The 21,073-nt window shown below is 48.3% G+C and overlaps 1 protein-coding gene across 5 annotated transcripts in view; it reads right to left on the reverse strand.

Annotated features, from left to right (window-relative positions):
* LOC109883481 (ankyrin repeat and sterile alpha motif domain-containing protein 1B) overlaps window positions 1–18,107 on the reverse strand; it is a 222,995-nt gene extending 204,888 nt beyond the window's left edge. Inside the window, exons 1-3 of one of the 5 annotated variants that reach the window (XM_031831464.1) lie at window positions 17,963–18,107; window positions 17,159–17,234; window positions 2,048–2,149 (exon numbers count right to left, since the gene is read on the reverse strand). In XM_031831464.1, coding sequence (XP_031687324.1) covers window positions 2,048–2,149; window positions 17,159–17,189 — 133 coding nt within the window. In that variant the 5' untranslated portion in view covers window positions 17,190–17,234; window positions 17,963–18,107. The remainder of the gene's footprint in view (window positions 1–2,047; window positions 2,150–17,158; window positions 17,235–17,962) is intronic. The other 4 variants (XM_031831463.1, XM_031831465.1, XM_031831466.1 and 1 more) reach the window with 4 other exon arrangements.
* Between the last annotated feature and the right edge of the window lie 2,966 nt (window positions 18,108–21,073).

The raw sequence follows: 21,073 nt of genomic DNA on the forward strand, positions 1-21,073 counted from the left end.
CCCCCCCAAACCATAAGACTGCTGAACAATGAATAAAATCACCACCGGACAATTTACATTGACCCCTTCCTTTTGTACACTGCTGCTACTCTGTGTTTATTATCTATGCATAGTCACTTCGCCCCCACCTACATGTACAGATGACCTCAACTAGCCTGTACCCCTGCACACTGACTCGGTACCGGTGCTCCCTGTATATAGCCTCGTTATTCTTATTCTTATTGTGTTACTTTTTATTTTAGTCTATTTGGCAAATATGTTCTTAACTCTTCTTGAGCTGCACTATTGGTTAAGGGCTTGTAAGGAAGCATTTCACGGTCAAGTCTACACTTGTATTCGGAGCATTTGACAAATAAAGTTTGACTTGAAAAGGACAACCAAGACATCCAAATTCACATCCACATCCACAAACCCAAAACCACTCACTCCTACAGAACATCCCAGAGTCTTTCTAGGGGCTTAGTCATAACTGCAGATAACCAGGCAACTCAACTCAATGAGTTAACCCGTGAATTCATTATCCTACACTAACAACTCAGGACTAGTGACAACAGTGCATCGTTCTCTGAGAGCAGAAGACAATGGCTGAAGCATTAGGTTGCGTAAGAGAATCCCCCCCCCCCCCCCCCCCTGTGTATAGGAAGAGCAACACAGAGGGCTCACATTGTTCTCATTCCCTATTGGACAGATACACTTCCTGGAACGACTTGTATCAATCTGCACACATCCGGACACTACACCGCCCGGTACTCTAAACAACCACGTACACTGTCACGACAAGGGAGAGAGAGAGCGGTGTGTAAACACATGCTCACGTGTGTGTATGTTAATGTGTGTGTGTGTGTATGTTAATGTGTGTGTATGTTAATGCATCTGTGTTTATGTTAATGTGTGTGTATGTTAATGCATGTGTGTGTGTGTATGTTAATGTTTGTGTATGTTAATGTGTGTGTGTGTTAACTTGGAACTACCCCTCCCGGATCCGGTAGAATTGTCATCAACTACACTAATTAGCATAACGGAACGGACAAAATATAGTGAAACACAGCTTAGCCTTTTGTTAATCACCCTGTCAACTCAGATTTGGAAATTATGCTTTACAGCCAAAGCAAGACAAGCATTTGTGTAAGTTTATCGATAGCCTAGCATTATGTCCAGCTAGCAGCAGGAAGCTTGGTCACGAAAATCAGAAAAGCAATCAAATTAAATAATTTACCGTTGATGAGCTTCGGATGTTTTCACTCACGAGACTCCCAGTTAGACAGCAAATGTTCATTTTGTTCCATAAAGATAATTTTTATAGCCGAAATACCTCCTTTTCTTGTACACGTTTGGTTGAGAAATCCACCGGAAATTGTGTCACGACAACGCCCCCAAAAAATTACTAATTAGATCCATAATATCGACAGAAACATGGCAAACGGTTTTTATAATCAATCTCCAAGGTGTTTTTCAAATATCTATTCGATAATATATCAACCAGGACAATTGGCTTTTCAGTAGGAGCGAGAGGAACAATTGCCGCCTTTGTCTATTATTGTCTATCACTGAGAGCCACCACCTGACCACTGACGCAATGTTGTCGTTCACGCTCATTTTTCAAAATAAAAGCCTGAAACTATGTCTAGTGGCTGTAGACACATTAGGGAAGCCATAGAAAAAGAGGTCTGGTTGATATCCCTTTCAATGGTCAATAGAGATGCATAGGAACGCAGAGGTTTCAAAATAAGACTCACTTCCTGATTGGATTTTTCTCAGGCTTTCGCCTGCAATATCAGTTCTGTTATACTCACAGACAATATTTTTACAGTTTTGGAAACTTTAGAGTGTTTTCTATCCTAAGCTGTCAATTATATGCATATTCTAGCATCTGGTCCAGAGAAATAGCCCGTTTACTTTGGGAACGTTATTTTTACAAAAATGAAAATAGTTCCCCCTAGCCTTAAGAGGTTTGCCTGTGTGTGTTAATGCGTGTGTGTGGTTAATGCGTGTGTGTGGTTAATGCGTGTGTGTGGTTTTAATGCGTGTGTATCTTAATGTGTGTTACCTTGCATGAGTGCAGTGATTTGCTGGGACTTCTGTGCGGGGTGTTCTCTGAGGATCTCCAGAGCTGTCCTTCCCTGGCAGTCTGTGATGTTGGCATCAATACCTGCAACAGACAGACAGAAGACCGAAACCATGGGTCAGACAGGCACTCAGCCGACACCACCCCACACTCACACACGAGCAAGCACACACACAAATCTAGCCTCCTGCACACACTCCCTTAACAAGTAAATCTATATACACATTTTAAAGGGGAAGCACTGTAAAGTGTTGCGTGTAGGAGGACAAAGATCCTAAATAGACTCACTTGGAGAAATCATCCATACTGTATTTCTGTCTGACAATTTACTGACAGAGGAAGCTAGCCACGTCCATCCTGTATCTCTCACACACACACACACACACACACACACACACACACACACACACACACACACACACACACACACACACACACACACACACACACACACACACACAGAGAGATAAAAGAGAAGGTTGGGTGGATGACAGGTTGGGTGGATGACAGGGGTCAGACAGTAAACCAGTACAGGCCTGTCACTCTCATCTAAATAAGCCCCCCGAACAAAAACAATATGGCCATCCGGGTTCCTCACAGGAAGTGCAAAAAGACAACAGAGCAAACAGGAAGCGATTGAGGAAAATAAGGGGGAGAGGAGTAGGAGATAGGACAAAGACCACACTCTCTCTCCATATCCTCTACTGTCCTTTCTCTCACTCCATATATTCTCTCTCTCTCTCTACATACCATCTAATGTCCCCTTCTCTATCTCTCCATATCTTCTCTCTACATATCTACTGTCCCCCTCTCGCTCTCTACATATCATCTACTGCCTCTGTCCCCCCTCTCTCTCCATATCATCTACTGCATCTCTACATATTCTCTACTGCCCCCTGTTCTCTCTCTCCATATCATCTTCTCTCTCTCTCATCTACTGTCCCCTTCTCTCTCTGTCCATATAATCTACTGTCCCCTTCTCTCTCTCTCCATATCATCTACTGTCCCCTTCTCTCTCTCTCTCTGTCTCGCCGCCCCCCCCCCCTCTCTCTCTCTCTTTCTCTCTCTCCATATCATCATCTGTCTCTGTCCCCTCCCTCTCTCTCCATATCAAATACTGCCTCTCTCTCGCTCTCTACATTTCATCTACTGTCCCCTTCTCTCTCTCACCATATCATCTACTGTCCCACTCTCTCCATATCATCTATTGTCCCCCTCTCCCTCTCTCCATATTATCTACTGTCCCTCCCTCTCTCTCCATAGCATCTACTGTCCCATCTCTCTCTCTCTCTCCATATCATCTACTGTCCCCTTCTCTCTCCACATCATCTACTGTCCCCCTCTCTCTCCATATTATCTACTGTCCCGCTCTCTCTCTCCCCATATCATCTACTGTCCCCCTCTCTCTCTCTCTCCCCATATCATCTACAGTCCCTCTCTCTCTCTCTCCCCATATCATCTACTGTTCCCCTCTCTCTCTCTCTCCCCATATCATCTACTGTCCCTCTCTCTCTCTCCCCATATCATCTACTGTTCCCCTCTCTCTCTCCCCATATTATCTACTGTCCCCCTCTCTCTCTCTCTCCTCATATTATCTACTGTCCCCCTCTCTCACTCCCCATATTATCTACTGTCCCCCTCTCTCTCCCCATATTATCTACTGTCCCCCCCCCTCTCTCCCCATATGATATACTGTCCCTCTCTCTCTCTCCCCATATTATATACTGTCCCCCTCTCTTTCTCCCCATATCATCTACTGTCCCCCTCTCTCTCTCCCCATATCATCTACTATCCCCCTCTCTCTCTCCCCATATAATCTACTGTCCCCTTCTCTCTCTCCCCATATCATCTAATGTCCCTCTCTCTCACTCCATATCATCTACTGTCCCACTCTCTCCATATCATCTATTGTCCCCCTCTCCATATCAACTACTGTCCCCCTCTCCATATCAACTACTGTCCCCCTCTCCATATCAACTACTGTCCCCCTCTCTTTCTCCCCATATCATCTACTGTCCCCCTCTCTCTCTCCCCATATCATCTACTGTCCCCTTCTCTCTCTCCCCATATCATCTACTGTCCCCTTCTCTCTCTCCCCATGTCATCTACTGTCCCTCTCTCTCACTCCATATCATCTACTGTCCCACTCTCTCCATATCATCTATTGTCCCCTCTCTCTCTCCCCATATAATCTACTATCCCCTTCTCTCTCTCCCCATATCATCTACTGTCCCATTCTCTCTCTCCCCATATCATCTACTGTCCCTCTCTCTCACTCCATATCATCTACTGTCCCACTCTCTCTCTCCCCATATAATCTACTGTCCCCTTCTCTCTCTGTCCATATAATCTACTGTCCCCTTCTCTCTCTCTCCATATCATCTACTGTCCCCTTCTCTCTCTCTCTGTCTCGCCGCCCCCCCCCCCCTCTCTCTCTCTTTCTCTCTCTCCATATCATCATCTGTCTCTGTCCCCCTCCCTCTCTCTCCATATCAAATACTGCCTCTCTCTCACTCCCCATATTATCTACTGTCCCCCTCTCTCTCCCCATATTATCTACTGTCCCCCCCCCTCTCTCCCCATATGATATACTGTCCCTCTCTCTCTCTCCCCATATTATATACTGTCCCACTCTCCCCATATCATCTACTGTCCCCCCCTCTCTCTCCCCATATCATCTACTGTTCTCTCTCTCCCCATATCATTTACTGTCCCCTTCTCTCTCTCTCCCCATATCATCTACTGTCCCTCTCTCACTCCCCATATTATCTACTGTCCCCCTCTCTCTCCCCCATATTATCTACTGTCCCCCCCCTCTCTCCCCATATGATATACTGTCCCTCTCTCTCTCTCCCCATATTATATACTGTCCCCCTCTCTTTCTCCCCATATCATCTACTGTCCCCCTCTCTCTCTCCCCATATCATCTACTATCCCCCTCTCTCTCTCCCCATATAATCTACTGTCCCCTTCTCTCTCTCCCCATATCATCTAATGTCCCTCTCTCTCACTCCATATCATCTACTGTCCCACTCTCTCCATATCATCTATTGTCCCCCTCTCCATATCAACTACTGTCCCCCTCTCCATATCAACTACTGTCCCCCTCTCTTTCTCCCCATATCATTTACTGTCCCCCTCTCTCTCTCCCCATATCATCTACTGTCCCCTTCTCTCTCTCCCCATATCATCTACTGTCCCCTTCTCTCTCTCCCCATGTCATCTACTGTCCCTCTCTCTCACTCCATATCATCTACTGTCCCACTCTCTCCATATCATCTATTGTCCCCCTCTCTCTCTCCCCATATAATCTACTATCCCCTTCTCTCTCTCCCCATATCATCTACTGTCCCATTCTCTCTCTCCCCATATCATCTACTGTCCCTCTCTCTCACTCCATATCATCTACTGTCCCACTCTCCCCATATCATCTACTGTCCCCCCCTCTCTCTCCCCATATCATCTACTGTCCCCTTCTCTCTCTCCCCATATCATCTACTGTCCCCTTCTCTCTCTCTGTCCATATAATCTACTGTCCCCTTCTCTCTCTCTCCATATCATCTACTGTCCCCTTCTCTCTCTCTCTGTCTCTCGCCGCCCCCCCCCCTCTCTCTCTCTCTTTCTCTCTCTCCATATCATCATCTGGTCTCTGTCCCCCTCCCCCTCTCTCCATATCAAATACTGCCTCTCTCTCGCTCTCTACATATCATCTACTGTCCCCTTCTCTCTCTCACCATATCATCTACTGTCCCACTCTCTCCATATCATCTATTGTCCCCTCTCCCTCTCTCCATATTATCTACTGTCCCTCCCTCTCTCTCCATAGCATCTACTGTCCCATCTCTCTCTCTCTCTCCATATCATCTACTGTCCCCTTCTCTCTCCACATCATCTACTGTCCCCCTCTCTCTCCATATTATCTACTGTCCCGCTATCTCTCTCCCCATATTATCTACTGTCCCTCTCTCTCTCTCCCCATATCATCTACTGTCCCCCTCTCTCTCTCTCTCCCCATATCATCTACTGTCCCTCTCTCTCTCTCCCCATATCATCTACTGTTCCCCTCTCTCTCTCTCTCCCCATATCATCTACTGTCCCTCTCTCTCTCTCCCCATATCATCTACTGTTCCCCTCTCTCTCTCCCCATATTATCTACTGTCCCCCTCTCTCTCTCTCTCCTCATATTATCTACTGTCCCCCTCTCTCACTCCCCATATTATCTACTGTCCCCCTCTCTCTCCCCATATTATCTACTGTCCCCCCCTCTCTCCCCATATGATATACTGTCCCTCTCTCCTCTCTCCCCCATATTATATACTGTCCCCCTCTCTTTCTCCCCATATCATCTACTGTCCCCCTCTCTCTCTCCCCATATCATCTACTATCCCCCTCTCTCTCTCCCCATATAATCTACTGTCCCCTTCTCTCTCTCCCCATATCATCTAATGGCCCTCTCTCTCACTCCATATCATCTACTGTCCCACTCTCTCCATATCATCTATTGTCCCCCTCTCCATATCAACTACTGTCCCCCTCTCCATATCAACTACTGTCCCCCTCTCTTTCTCCCCATATCATCTACTGTCCCCCTCTCTCTCTCCCCATATCATCTACTGTCCCCTTCTCTCTCTCCCCATATCATCTACTGTCCCCTTCTCTCTCTCCCCATGTCATCTACTGTCCCTCTCTCTCACTCCATATCATCTACTGTCCCACTCTCTCCATATCATCTATTGTCCCCCTCTCTCTCTCCCCATATAATCTACTATCCCCTTCTCTCTCTCCCCATATCATCTACTGTCCCATTCTCTCTCTCCCCATATCATCTACTGTCCCTCTCTCTCACTCCATATCATCTACTGTCCCACTCTCCCCATATCATCTACTGTCCCCCCCTCTCTCTCCCCATATCATCTACTGTTCTCTCTCTCCCCATATCATTTACTGTCCCCTTCTCTCTCTCTCCCCATATCATCTACTGTCCCTCTCTCACTCCCCATATTATCTACTGTCCCCCTCTCTCTCCCCATATTATCTACTGTCCCCCCCCCTCTCTCCCCATATGATATACTGTCCCTCTCTCTCTCTCTCCATATTATATACTGTCCCCCTCTCTTTCTCCCCATATCATCTACTGTCCCCCTCTCTCTCTCCCCATATCATCTACTATCCCCCTCTCTCTCTCCCCATATAATCTACTGTCCCCTTCTCTCTCTCCCCATATCATCTAATGTCCCTCTCTCTCACTCCATATCATCTACTGTCCCACTCTCTCCATATCATCTATTGTCCCCCTCTCCATATCAACTACTGTCCCCCTCTCCATATCAACTACTGTCCCCCTCTCTTTCTCCCCATATCATCTACTGTCCCCCCTCTCTCTCTCCCCATATCATCTACTATCCCCCTCTCTCTCTCCCCATATAATCTACTGTCCCCTTCTCTCTCTCCCCATATCATCTAATGGCCCTCTCTCTCACTCCATATCATCTACTGTCCCACTCTCTCCATATCATCTATTGTCCCCCTCTCCATATCAACTACTGTCCCCCTCTCCATATCAACTACTGTCCCCCTCTCTTTCTCCCCATATCATCTACTGTCCCCCTCTCTCTCTCCCCATATCATCTACTGTCCCCTTCTCTCTCTCCCCATATCATCTACTGTCCCCTTCTCTCTCTCCCCATGTCATCTACTGTCCCTCTCTCTCACTCCATATCATCTACTGTCCCACTCTCTCCATATCATCTATTGTCCCCCTCTCTCTCTCCCCATATAATCTACTATCCCCTTCTCTCTCTCCCCATATCATCTACTGTCCCATTCTCTCTCTCCCCATATCATCTACTGTCCCTCTCTCTCACTCCATATCATCTACTGTCCCACTCTCCCCATATCATCTACTGTCCCCCCCTCTCTCTCCCCATATCATCTACTGTTCTCTCTCTCCCCATATCATTTACTGTCCCCTTCTCTCTCTCTCCCCATATCATCTACTGTCCCTCTCTCACTCCCCATATTATCTACTGTCCCCCTCTCTCTCCCCATATTATCTACTGTCCCCCCCCCCTCTCTCCCCATATGATATACTGTCCCTCTCTCTCTCTCTCCATATTATATACTGTCCCCCTCTCTTTCTCCCCATATCATCTACTGTCCCCCTCTCTCTCTCCCCATATCATCTACTATCCCCCTCTCTCTCTCCCCATATAATCTACTGTCCCCTTCTCTCTCTCCCCATATCATCTAATGTCCCTCTCTCTCACTCCATATCATCTACTGTCCCACTCTCTCCATATCATCTATTGTCCCCCTCTCCATATCAACTACTGTCCCCCTCTCCATATCAACTACTGTCCCCCTCTCTTTCTCCCCATATCATTTACTGTCCCCTTCTCTCTCTCCCCATGTCATCTACTGTCCCTCTCTCTCACTCCATATCATCTACTGTCCCACTCTCTCCATATCATCTATTGTCCCCCTCTCCATATCAACTACTGTCCCCTTCTCTCTCTCCCCATATCATCTACTGTCCCCTTCTCTCTCTCCCCATGTCATCTACTGTCCCTCTCTCTCACTCCATATCATCTACTGTCCCACTCTCTCCATATCATCTATTGTCCCCCTCTCTCTCTCCCCATATAATCTACTATCCCCTTCTCTCTCTCCCCATATCATCTACTGTCCCATTCTCTCTCTCCCCATATCATCTACTGTCCCTCTCTCTCACTCCATATCATCTACTGTCCCACTCTCCCCATATCATCTACTGTCCCCCCCTCTCTCTCCCCATATCATCTACTGTCCCCTTCTCTCTCTCCCCATATCATCTACTGTCCCCTTCTCTCTCTCTCCCCATATCATCTACTGTCCCTCTCTCTCTCCCCATATAATCTACTGTCCCCTTCTCTCTCTCTCCATATCATCTACTGTCCCTCTCTCTCACTCCATATCATCTACTGTCCCCCCCTCTCTCTCCCCATATCATCTACTGTCCCCCCCTCTCTCTCCCCATATCATCTACTGTCCCCTTCTCTCTCTCCCCATATCATCTACTGTCCCCTTCTCTCTCTCCCCATATCATCTACTGTCCCCTTCTCTCTCTCTCCCCATATCATCTACTGTCCCTCTCTCTCTCCCCATATCATCTACTGTCCCTCTCTCTCCCTCCATATCATCTACTGTCCCCTTCTCTCGCCACATCATCTACTGTCCCCCTCACTCTCTCTTCATATCATCTATTGTCCCCTTCTCTCTGTCTCCATATCATCTATTGTCCCCCTCTCTTTCTCTCCATATCATCATCTTACAACGCCTTATAGTAACACATGAACTGTGTGATATGTGGTGGAGCCAACAGGGAGGCACGAGACAGTACACATGGGCCTAAGTGAAAGAGAACACCATCTCTCTGGCCAGGTTAGATAGGTTTTATTGTTTTGAGCATCAATCTCAGGTCTGTAAATCAAGTGTGATAACCCCAGTGGGTTTTTGTGATCATTGTTTAGTAACAGAGGTGGTGTACATTAACGCTGTAAAACCCAAAAGTGCATACTGGCATTTTAATATAACTTTATTGAGTGATGGTCACTTCAGGAAATGTTGTAGTTTTTCTGGGAGAGATGGAGGTCTCAAAAGGCCAGTTTTGTATCCCTCCAACAGTGGTGGGATATAGGGAAAATCAAGGTTTCAACAATTCTGTAAATCAATACACAATGAATGTCACCAGATCAATGAACGCCCCAGAGTCTGAAATAGTGAGCGTTCTGACGTTAGTTCAGACCACAGGAGATCGAGGTCATACTCAAGCCCTCAAGATAAAAAAAAGCTGCATTGGCAGACCTGCTGGGTATCAGAGCACAGGGGGCATTGGTGAGAAGTAATTTTCAATTTGTCTTTGGTTCAGAGAAAAAGAATGAACAGAGAGGAATTATTATTTGGTTCAAATCAGCTGTTGGACAGGAGCTCCCTAGCCCTAGAGAAAGTACAAAGAGGGAAGTAGAGTTCTATGCTGAGCTCTACAAGTGTGAGGACAAAGAGGATATAACATTGACAACAGTTTCTTGATGGGCTCCAGAAGCTCAGGGTGAACTTGAGCAACCATTGTCTTTGCAGGAGATACACACTGCATTGAAAGGCATGGAAAATGGTGGGCTTCCTGTTGACTTTTTTAAAGTATTTTTGGGCTATGTTGGGAGAGGATTGGCTAACAGGAGTTACCAATACTTTGACCGGAGGGTTACTACTGATAAGCTGCAGGAGGGCTGTCCTCACCCTACTGCCAAAAAAGGGTGACCCTATGGAGGTGAAGAACTGGAGGCCAGTGGCCTTCCTGTGCACTGATGATAAGATCCTGTCCAAGGCTTTGTCCACCAGGCTGAGGGAGGTGATGGGGCACATCATACACAGATAGAGGATAACATTTCCCTGATTCTGGATTTTCTGGACGTCTCTATGGCTATTGGGTTGGATGCTGGTCTAATTTCAATTGATCAGGAAAGGGCATTTGACCGAGTTGAACATCAATACTTATGACGCAACTTTGAGGCATTTGGTTTCAGCTCTGGTTTTATTGCCATGATCACGGTGATATATGGTGACATTGAAAGTGTATTGAAAGTTAACGGTGACATGAGTGCTCCTATTAAAGTGTGTAGAGGTATTAGGCAGGGGTGTTCGTTGTCGGGAATGTTAAATGCCATCGCTATTGAGCCACTACTAAATAACATTAGAAGTTGCATTGAAGGGGTGAACCTTTCAGAGGATATCCCTCCTATTCGTCTCTCAGCATATGCTGATGACGTAGTTATTCTAGTGAAAAATCAAGCGGAGGTGGATAGTTTGAGTCTAATGGTTGATCGGTTTAAGGGAACATCCTCTGCAAAGGTAAACTGGAAAAAAAGTTGTGCTTCACAGATTGGGAAATGGTCTGGAGGGATCGTGGCTTTGCCAGGGGGGCTGGAATGGTTCAAGGGTATCTTGGAGTGTACCTAGGGGATGAGGGATCGTGGCCTTGCCAGGGGGGCTGGAATGGTGTAAGGGTATCTTGGAGTGTACCTAGGGGATGAGGGATCGTGGCCTTGCCAAGGGGGCTGGAATGGTGTAAGGGTATCTTGGAGTGTACCTAGGGGATGAGGGATCGTGGCCTTGCCAGGGGGGCTGGAATGGTGTAAGGGTATCTTGGAGTATACCTAGGGGATGAGGGATCGTGGCCTTGCCAGGGGGGCTGGAATGGTGTGAAGGTATCTTGGAGTGTAGCTAGGGGATGAGGGATCGTGGCTTTGCCAGGGGGGCTGGAATGGTGTAAGGATATCTTGGAGTGGAGCTAGGGGATGAGGGGACTATGGAACAAAATTGGAATGAGGTGGTTGAAATGGTGGAAGGGAGGATGAGGAGATGGCATTGGTTGTTATCTCGTATGTCATATAGGGGACACACTATTATTGTTAACAATGTGATTGCCTCTGCACTGTGGCATCGGTTGTCATGTTTAGAGGCACCATCTGGCCTTCTGGCCAAGATACAGGCAATTAAATATCATTGGGTTCCACAAAGTGTTTTGTATTTGTCAAAAGAGGAGGGGGGACAAGGTCTTGTACAACTTGCTAGTAGAGCTGCTGCTTTCCGGTTCCACTTTATTCAAAGGTTGATATATGGACTGAGAAATGTGGTTTGGAGAGGGGTGGCAGGTCTTGTATTACAGCAGGTAGGGGGATTAGAAGTGGTTTGGAGAGGGGTGGCAGGTCTTGTATTACAGCAGGTAGGGGGATTAGAAGTGGTTTGGAGAGGGGTGGCAGGTCTTGTATTACAGCAGGTAGGGGGATTAGAAGTGGTTTGGACAGGGGAGACAGGTCTTGTATTACAGCAGGTAGGGGGATTAGAAGTGGTTTGGAGAGGGGAGGCAGGTTTTGTATTACAGCAGGTAGGGGATTAGAAGTGGTTTGGAGAGGGGAGGCAGGTCTTGTATTACAGCAGGTAGGGGGATTAGAAGTGGTTTGGAGAGGGGAGGCAGGTCTTGTATTACAGCAGGTAGGGGGATTAGAAGTGGTTTGGAGAGGGGAGGCAGGTCTTGTATTACAGCAGGTAGGGGGATTAGAAGTGGTTTGGAGAGGGGTGGCAGGTCTTGTATTACAGCAGGTAAGGGGATTAGAAGTGGTTTGGAGAGGGGTGGCAGGTCTTGTATTACAGCAGGTAGGGGGATTAGAAGTGGTTTGGAGAGGGGAGGCAGGTCTTGTATTACAGCAGGTAGGGGGATTAGAAGTGGTTTGGAGAGGGGAGGCAGATCTTGTATTACAGCAGGTAGGGGGATTAGAAGTGGTTTGGAGAGGGGTGGCAGGTCTTGTATTACAGCAGGTAGGGGGATTAGAAGTGGTTTGGAGAGGGGTGGCAGGTCTTGTATTACAGCAGGTAGGGGAATTAGAAGTGGTTTGGAGAGGGGAGGCAGGTCTTGTATTACAGCAGGTAGGGGGATTAGAAGTGGTTTGGAGAGGGGTGGCAGGTCTTGTATTACAGCAGGTAGGGGATTAGAAGTGGTTTGGAGAGGGGTGGCAGGTCTTGTATTACAGCAGGTAGGGGGATTAGAAGTGGTTTGGAGAGGGGAGGCAGGTCTTGTATTACAGCAGGTAGGGGGATTAGAAGTGGTTTGGAGAGGGGTGGCAGGTCTTGTATTACAGCAGGTAGGGGATTAGAAGTGGTTTGGAGAGGGGTGGCAGGTCTTGTATTACAGCAGGTAGGGGGATTAGAAGTGGTTTGGAGAGGGGAGGCAGGTCTTGTATTACAGCAGGTAGGGGGATTAGAAGTGGTTTGGAGAGGGGTGGCAGGTCTTGTATTACAGCAGGTAGGGGGATTAGAAGTGGTTTGGAGAGGGGAGGCAGGTCTTGTATTACAGCAGGTAGGGGATTAGAAGTGGTTTGGAGAGGGGTGGCAGGTCTTGTATTACAGCAGGTAGGGGGATTAGAAGTGGTTTGGAGAGGGGTGGCAGGTCTTGTATTACAGCAGGTAGGGGGATTAGAAGTGGTTTGGACAGGGGAGACAGGTCTTATATTACAGCAGGTAGGGGGATTAGAAGTGGTTTGGACAGGGGAGGCAGGTCTTGTATTACAGCAGGTAGGGGGATTAGAAGTGGTTTGGAGAGGGGAGGCAGGTCTTGTATTACAGCAGGTAGGGGGATTAGAAGTGGTTTGGAGAGGGGTGGCAGGTCTTGTATTACAGCAGGTAGGGGGATTAGAAGTGGTTTGGAGAGGGGAGGCAGGTCTTGTATTACAGCAGGTAGGGGGATTAGAAGTGGTTTGGAGAGTGGTGGCAGGTCTTGTATTACAGCAGGTAGGGGGATTAGAAGTGGTTTGGAGAGGGGAGGCAGGTCTTGGGGATTAGAAGTGGTTTGGAGAGGGGAGGCAGGTCTTGGGGATTAGAAGTGGTTTGGAGAGGGGAGGCAGGTCTTGGGGATTAGAAGTGGTTTGGAGAGGGGAGGCAGGTCTTGGGGATTAGAAGTGGTTTGGAGAGCGGAGGCAGGTCTTGGGGATTAGAAGTGGTTTGGAGAGGGGAGGCAGGTCTTGGGGATTAGAAGTGGTTTGGAGAGGGGAGGCAGGTCTTGTATTACAGCAGGTAAGGGGATTAGAAGTGGTTTGGAGAGGGGAGGCAGGTCTTGGGGATTAGAAGTGGTTTGGAGAGGGGAGGCAGGTCTTGGGGATTAGAAGTGGTTTGGAGAGGGGAGGCAGGTCTTGGGGATTAGAAGTGGTTTGGAGAGGGGAGGCAGGTCTTGGGGATTAGAAGTGGTTTGGAGAGGGAGGCAGGTCTTGGGGATTAGAAGTGGTTTGGAGAGGGGAGGCAGGTCTTGGGGATTAGAAGTGGTTTGGAGAGGGGAGGCAGGTCTTGGGGATTAGAAGTGGTTTGGAGAGGGGAGGCAGGTCTTGGGGATTAGAAGTGGTTTGGAGAGGGGAGGCAGGTCTTGGGGATTAGAAGTGGTTTGGAGAGGGGAGGCAGGTCTTGGGGATTAGAAGTGGTTTGGAGAGGGGAGGCAGGTCTTGGGGATTAGAAGTGGTTTGGAGAGGGGAGGCAGGTCTTGGGGATTAGAAGTGGTTTGGAGAGGGGAGGCAGGTCTTGGGGATTAGAAGTGGTTTGGAGAGGGGAGGCAGGTCTTGGGGATTAGAAGTGGTTTGGAGAGGGGAGACAGGTCTTGGGGATTAGAAGTGGTTTGGAGAGGGGAGGCAGGTCTTGGGGATTAGAAGTGGTTTGGAGAGGGGAGGCAGGTCTTGGGGATTAGAAGTGGTTTGGAGAGGGGAGACAGGTCTTGGGGATTAGAAGTGGTTTGGAGAGGGGAGGCAGGTCTTGGGGATTAGAAGTGGTTTGGAGAGGGGAGGCAGGTCTTGGGGATTAGAAGTGGTTTGGAGAGGGGAGACAGGTCTTGGGGATTAGAAGTGGTTTGGAGAGGGGAGGCAGGTCTTGGGGATTAGAAGTGGTTTGGAGAGGGGAGACAGGTCTTGGGGATTAGAAGGGGTTTCTTGGGGAAATTACTTTTTGTTGATGAAATGCTTTTTTATTTGTATTTATTTAAGAATGGACACATTTGTTGTTTAATATCTGAAAAGGCAGAGTGTGCCATTATTTGTGTTACGACTTGAGTATAAAATAAAGGATTTATAAAATCTGAAAACTCTTCTCTCCATATCATCTACTGTCACTCTCCATATCATCTACTGTCACTCTCCATATCATCTACTGTCACTCTCCATATCATCTACTGTCACTCTCCATATCATCTACTGTCACTCTCCATATCATCTACTGTCACTCTCCATATCATCTACTGTCACTCTCCATATCATCTACTGTCACTCTCCATATCATCTACTGTCACTCTCCATATCATCTACTGTCTCTCTCTCTCTATATATTTCATCTACTGTCACTCTCTCTCTCCATATCATCTACTGTCACTATCTCTCTCCATATCATCTACTGTCTCTCTCTCTATATATTTCATCTACTGTCACTCTCTGTCTCCATATAATCTACTGTCCCCCCCTCTCTCTGTCTCCATATAATCTACTCTCCCCCCCTCTCTCTCTGTCTCCATATAATCTACTGTCCCCCCCCTCTCTCTCTGTCTCCATATAATCTACTGCCCCCCCCTCTCTCTCTCTCTGTCTCCATATAATCTACTGCCCCCCCCCTCTCTCTCTCTGTCTCCATATAATCTACTGTCCCCCCCCTCTCTCTCTGTCTCCCATATAATCTACTGTCCCCCCCTCTCTCTCTGTCCTCCATATAATCTACTGCCCCCCCCCCTCTCTCTCTCTGTCTCCATATAATCTACTGTCCCCCCCCCTCCCCCCTCTCTCTCTGTCTCCATATAATCTACTGTCCCCCCCTCTCTCTCTGTCTCCATATAATCTACTGTCCCCCCCCCCTCTCTCTGTCTCCATATAATCTACTGTCCCCCCCCTCCCCTCTCTCTCTCTGTCTCCATATAATCTACTGCCCCCCCCTCTCTCTCTCTCTGCCTCCATATAATCTACTGCCCCCCCCTCTCTCTCTCTGTCTCCATATAATCTACTGTCCCCCCCCTCTCTCTGTCTCCATATAATCTACTGCCCCCCTCTCTCTCTCTGTCTCCATATAATCTACTGCCCCCCCCCTCTCTCTCTGTCTCCATATAATCTACTGCCCCCCCCTCTCTCTCTGTCTCCATATAATCTACTGTCCCCCCCCCTCTCTCTGTCTCCATATAATCTACTGCCCCCCCCCTCTCTCTCTCTCTCTCTCTGTCTCCATATAATCTACTGTCCGCCCCCTCCCCTCTCTCTCTCTGTCTCCATATAATCTACTGCCTCCCCCCTCTCTCTCTCGCTCTGTCTCCATATAATCTACTGCCCCCCCCCCTCTCTCTGTCTCCATATAATCTACTGCCCCCCCCCCTCTCTCTCTCTGTCTCCATATAATCTACTGTCCCCCCCTCCCCTCTCTCTCTCTGTCTCCATATAATCTACTGCCTCCCCCCTCTCTCTCTCGCTCTGTCTCCATATAATCTACTGTCCCCCCCCTCTCTCTCTGTCTCCATATAATCTACTGCCCCCCACCTCTCTCTCTCTCTCTCTCTCTGTCTCCATATAATCTACTGCCCCCCCCCTCTCTCTCTCTCTGTCTCCATATAATCTACTGTCCCCCTCTCCATAACATCTACTGTAACACTGACTGACAGTTAGGGGAGAGGGGCATGACAGCACAGATATGAAACATGATTATATAATATGTACATATTATTATTCATCCCTTACATCTGTGTGTAAAAGGTAGTTGTTGTGAATTTGTTAGATTACTTATTAGATATTACTGCACTGTCGGAACTAGAAGCACAAGCATTTCGCTACACTCGCATTAACATCTGCTAACCATGTGTAAATGACCAATACAATTTGACTTGTTTTCAAGCTATGGCAGGATGGATCGCTGGTGCTGCTGATATCTCCAGAACAGAATGTGTACATACTGTTAGATAGATCAGCAGCAGCATTGGGATAAACACAGGGGACAGATTTACATACACATAAGAACAGGAACAGAAGTATGAGGGGGGTAAACACAGGGGACAGGTTTACGTAGACATAAGAACAGGTACAGAGGTATGAGGGGGTTAAACACAGGGGACAGGTTTACGTAGACATAAGAACAGGTACAGAGGTGTGAGGGGGGTAAACACAGGGGACAGGTTTACGTAGACATAAGAACAGGTACAGAGGTATGAGGGGGTTAAACACAGGGGACAGGTTTACGTAGACATAAGAACAGGTACAGAGGTATGAGGGGGGTAAACACAGGGGACAGGTTTACGTAGACATAAGAACAGGTACAGAGGTATGAGGGGGTTAAACACAGATGACAGGTTTACGTAGACATAAGAACAGGTACAGAGGTATGAGGGGGGTAAACACAGGGGACAGGTTTACGTAGACATAAGAACAGAGACAGAGGTATGAGGGGGGTAAACACAGGGGACAGGTTTACGTAGACATAAGAACAGAGACAGGGACAGAGACAGACAGGGACAGGGACAGAGGTATGAGGGGGGTACATGGACTCCCTCATGACACCCACCTGAGTCTAGCAGCAGACGAACCACATCCATCTTCCCATAAAGAGCTGCCTCGTGGAGAGCGCTGCCATTCTCCGTCTGAGAGAGAGAGTGAGATTGAGAGAGTGAGAGTGAGAGAGTGAGAGAGAGAGAGAGAGAGAGAGAGGAGAGAGAGAGAGAGAGAGAAAGTAAGAGGGAAAGAGAAGGAGACCGAATAATAGAAGGCAAGAGAGGGGAGAGTGATGTGGGAGAGAGAAAGAAAACATTTATTATAAGACATCGCCCAAGAAAACTCTTTGTACACCGAGTCGCATGGTGGAAACAGCAGTTTCCTCCCTCTCCATATGGCCTGGATGCTTGTGGCATTAGGCCCTGCAGAATACATTCGTCTATTGGTGGCATGATGCAATGCAGAGAAACTGTGGACATCAACTTGTGGGCGCCATCTTGGATTTGCATAGTTGTCAAAGATTTAGTGTAGAGTAACTGTGATTACTTAGACAAGCACTTTAAAAACACACAGACACACACACACACACACACACACACTGGATCTCTCACACTAACACCCAGCCAGGCTCCTGCCTTGTGCACACACACACACTGAATCTCTCACACTAACACCCAGCCAGACTCCTGCCTTATGCACACACACACACTGAATCTCTCACACTAACACCCAGCCAGGCTCCTGCCTTATGCACACACACACACTGAATCTCTCACACTAACACCCAGCCAGACTCCTGCCTTATGCACACACACACACTGAATCTCTCACACTAACACCCAGCCAGGCTCCTGCCTTGTGCACACACACACTATACCTCGTCTTTCCTCTATCACCAAGGTATTATCAACGCAGCCAGGAAAGACCCCAAAAATCCAACACATCGACCAATCAAAACCCAGAACTGCTCCTCCTGTGTTCCAACACAACTAATCCTGGTGCGTCTGACTGACCCTTACAGTTCAAAGGTCAAAGCATGCCAATGAAAGGGCATCTGATCATCCAATACCACAGAATCCAGAAGGACCAGGTCAAAAACAGGAATGTAAAAAGATCCAAATCGAGAAAAGACAGAAAGCTTCACAACCCACGGTGACATGGAACTAGAGGTGACTGGGCGATGAGTTTGGAGGGAGCACACACGCATACATCGAGGGACAGGATACCAAACCGGCAGACCCTCCCCCACTTCCCCCCTCAAACCCCTTCCTGTGTCGTTTCCAATGGCGATTAGTTGGTGATGTCACTGGAAAATGAGGAAATCGATTCAAAGAAGACTTCCTATCTGTTTGACTGGAGACTGAGCCCCCCCCCCCCCCCCCCCCCCTGGTGTTGGGCCTTTCTTTTTGTTTTTCTTTTAGCACTTTGTCTCTCATTGCCAGTTACGACTTGTCTCGTCGCTGCAACTCCGAAACATGACCCACCTAGACGTGTCTCGTCGCTGCAACTCCGAAACATGACCCACCTAGACGTGTCTCGTCGCTGCAACTCCGAAACATGGACCACCTAGACGTGTCTCGTCGCTGCAACTCCCGAACATGCCCCACCCTAGACGTGTCTCGTCGCTGCAACTCCGAAACATAGACCCACCTAGACGTGTCTCGTCCGCTGCAACTCCGAACATGGACCCACCTAGACGTGTCTCGTCGCTGCACTCCCCGAACATGACCCACCTTAGACCGGTGTCTCGTCCGCTGGCAACTCCGAAACATGACCCACCTAGACGTGCTCGTCGCTGCAACTCCGAAACCATGACCCACATAGACGTGTCCTCGTCGCTGCAAACTCGAAATGACCCCACCCCTAGACGTTGTTCGTCGCTTGCAACTCCGAAACATGACCCACCTAGACGTGTCTCGTCGCTGCAACTCGAAACATGACCCACCTAGACGTGTCTCGTCGCTGCCAACTCCGAAACATGACCCACCTAGACGTGTCTCGTCGCTGCAACTCCGAACATGACCCCCTAGACGTGTCCTCGTCGATGCCACTGCCGAAACATGACCCACCTATACGTGTCTCGTCGCTGCAACTCCGAAACATGACCCACCTAGACGTGTCTCGTCGCTGCAACTCCGAAACATGACCCACCTAGACGTGTCTCGTCGCTGCAACTCCGAAACATGACGGACCTAGACGTGTCTCGTCGCTGCAACTCCGAAACATGACCCACCTAGACGTGTCTCGTCGCTGCAACTCCGAAACATGACCCACCTAGACGTGTCTCGTCGCTGCAACTCCGAAACATGACCCACCTAGACGTGTCTCGTCGCTGCAACTCCGAAACATGACCCACCTAGACGTGTCTCGTCGCTTGCAAACTCCGAAACATGACCCACCTAGACGTGTCTCGTCGCTGCAACTCCGATAACATGACCCACCTAGACGTGTCTCGTCGCTGCAACTCCGAAACATGACCCACCTAGACCGGTGTCTCGTCGCTGAAACTCCAGAACATGACCCACCTAGCGGTCTCGTCGCTGCAGACTCCCGAAACATGACCTCACCTAAACGTGTCTCGTGCTGCAAACTCCGAAACATGCGCCACCTAAACGTGTCTCGTCGTGCAGGAATCCAGAAACATGACGCCCCCTAGACGTGTCTTCGTCGCTGCAACTCTCACTCCGAACCATGACCCACCTAGACGTGTCTCGTCGCTGGCAACCTGCCGAAACATGACCCACCTAGACGTGTCTCGTCGCTGCACTCCCGAAACATGACACCACCTAGACGTGTCTCGTCGCTGGCATACTTCCGAAACATGACCCACCTAGAAAGTGTCTCGTCGCTGCAACTCCGAAACATGACCCACCTAGGCGTGCTTTTTGACGTCCCATCAAATGTATTATGAAATAATGACCTTACAGTGACAATAGAGCTTTTCATAGAAATTCCAAAACAAAAATGTGAACAATTGCCAGAACATTGAAACTATTCCATTGTCTCCATCCAGAGATCTGTATACAACGACGAGACGCATGTCTCCGCCCTAACAATGAGTGTTGTTGTTGCAAAGGCAGGAAGGCAGGAGACAAGTTTAGGTCCAAAATTAACCCATAGAAACGTATTGGGCATATTTTGGATAGATTTTTGCGAGAGTGAAACCACTTGCTCCTCTCTAAAAAAACGGAACTAAAAGGAACTCAAGTAATTGAACCGATGTCGGTAAATTAGTTTAATTACCAGAAGAAAAAAAATGTGATTAATCGCTCAGTACTAGGAGTCACTAGAGCGGTATGAGCCAGGAAAGCCCACCAGGCCAAACCCTCCCCTATCTAGGACGGTGCTGGGCCACTTGTATGCCGCCCTATGGGGCTTCCAGTCATGGCCGGCTGTGACACAGCTGGGGTTTCGAACCCCAAGGCTGTAGCTGTGCCTCAGCACTGTGATGCAGTGCCTTAGACCGCTGCGCAACTCGGGGCCTTTCAATATAGTTTGACACTCAGTTTCAGATTCACTTTACAGCTTGAAGAAGTATAAAGGTGTGTGTCGGGGGGGTCTGAATGTGTGTGTGTATTTATATCCAGCAGGCTCAACTTTGCCCTTGGTTTCAACCTGCCCTACAGAGCAGCAGGTCTCTCCATATAGAATCCCCTCATCATTAGAGAGAGAGGGAGAGAGATATCCTCATTCATTATTCATTCAAACGATGGGCTTTAAATGTAATTATTTACTAGGCACTGACACACACTGCTATTTACCCCACCATCTGTGGGTCTGTATGTTCCATCCACTCCTTAATGTAAAAGCACAGATCTGACAGTGTGGCTTTGGAGAGAGGCAGACATAGGAGGGGAGAAGAGAGAGAGAGAAAGGGAGGGGAGGAGAGAGAGAGAGAGAGAGAGAGAGAGAGAGAGAGGGGGAGGAGAGAGAGAGAAGGGGAGGGGAGGAGAGAGAGAGAAGGGGAAGGGAGGGAGAGAGAGAAGGG

This window comes from Oncorhynchus kisutch, linkage group LG9 (assembly GCF_002021735.2).
Source record: "Oncorhynchus kisutch isolate 150728-3 linkage group LG9, Okis_V2, whole genome shotgun sequence".
In the NCBI taxonomy this organism is placed as follows: Eukaryota; Metazoa; Chordata; class Actinopteri; order Salmoniformes; family Salmonidae; genus Oncorhynchus; species Oncorhynchus kisutch.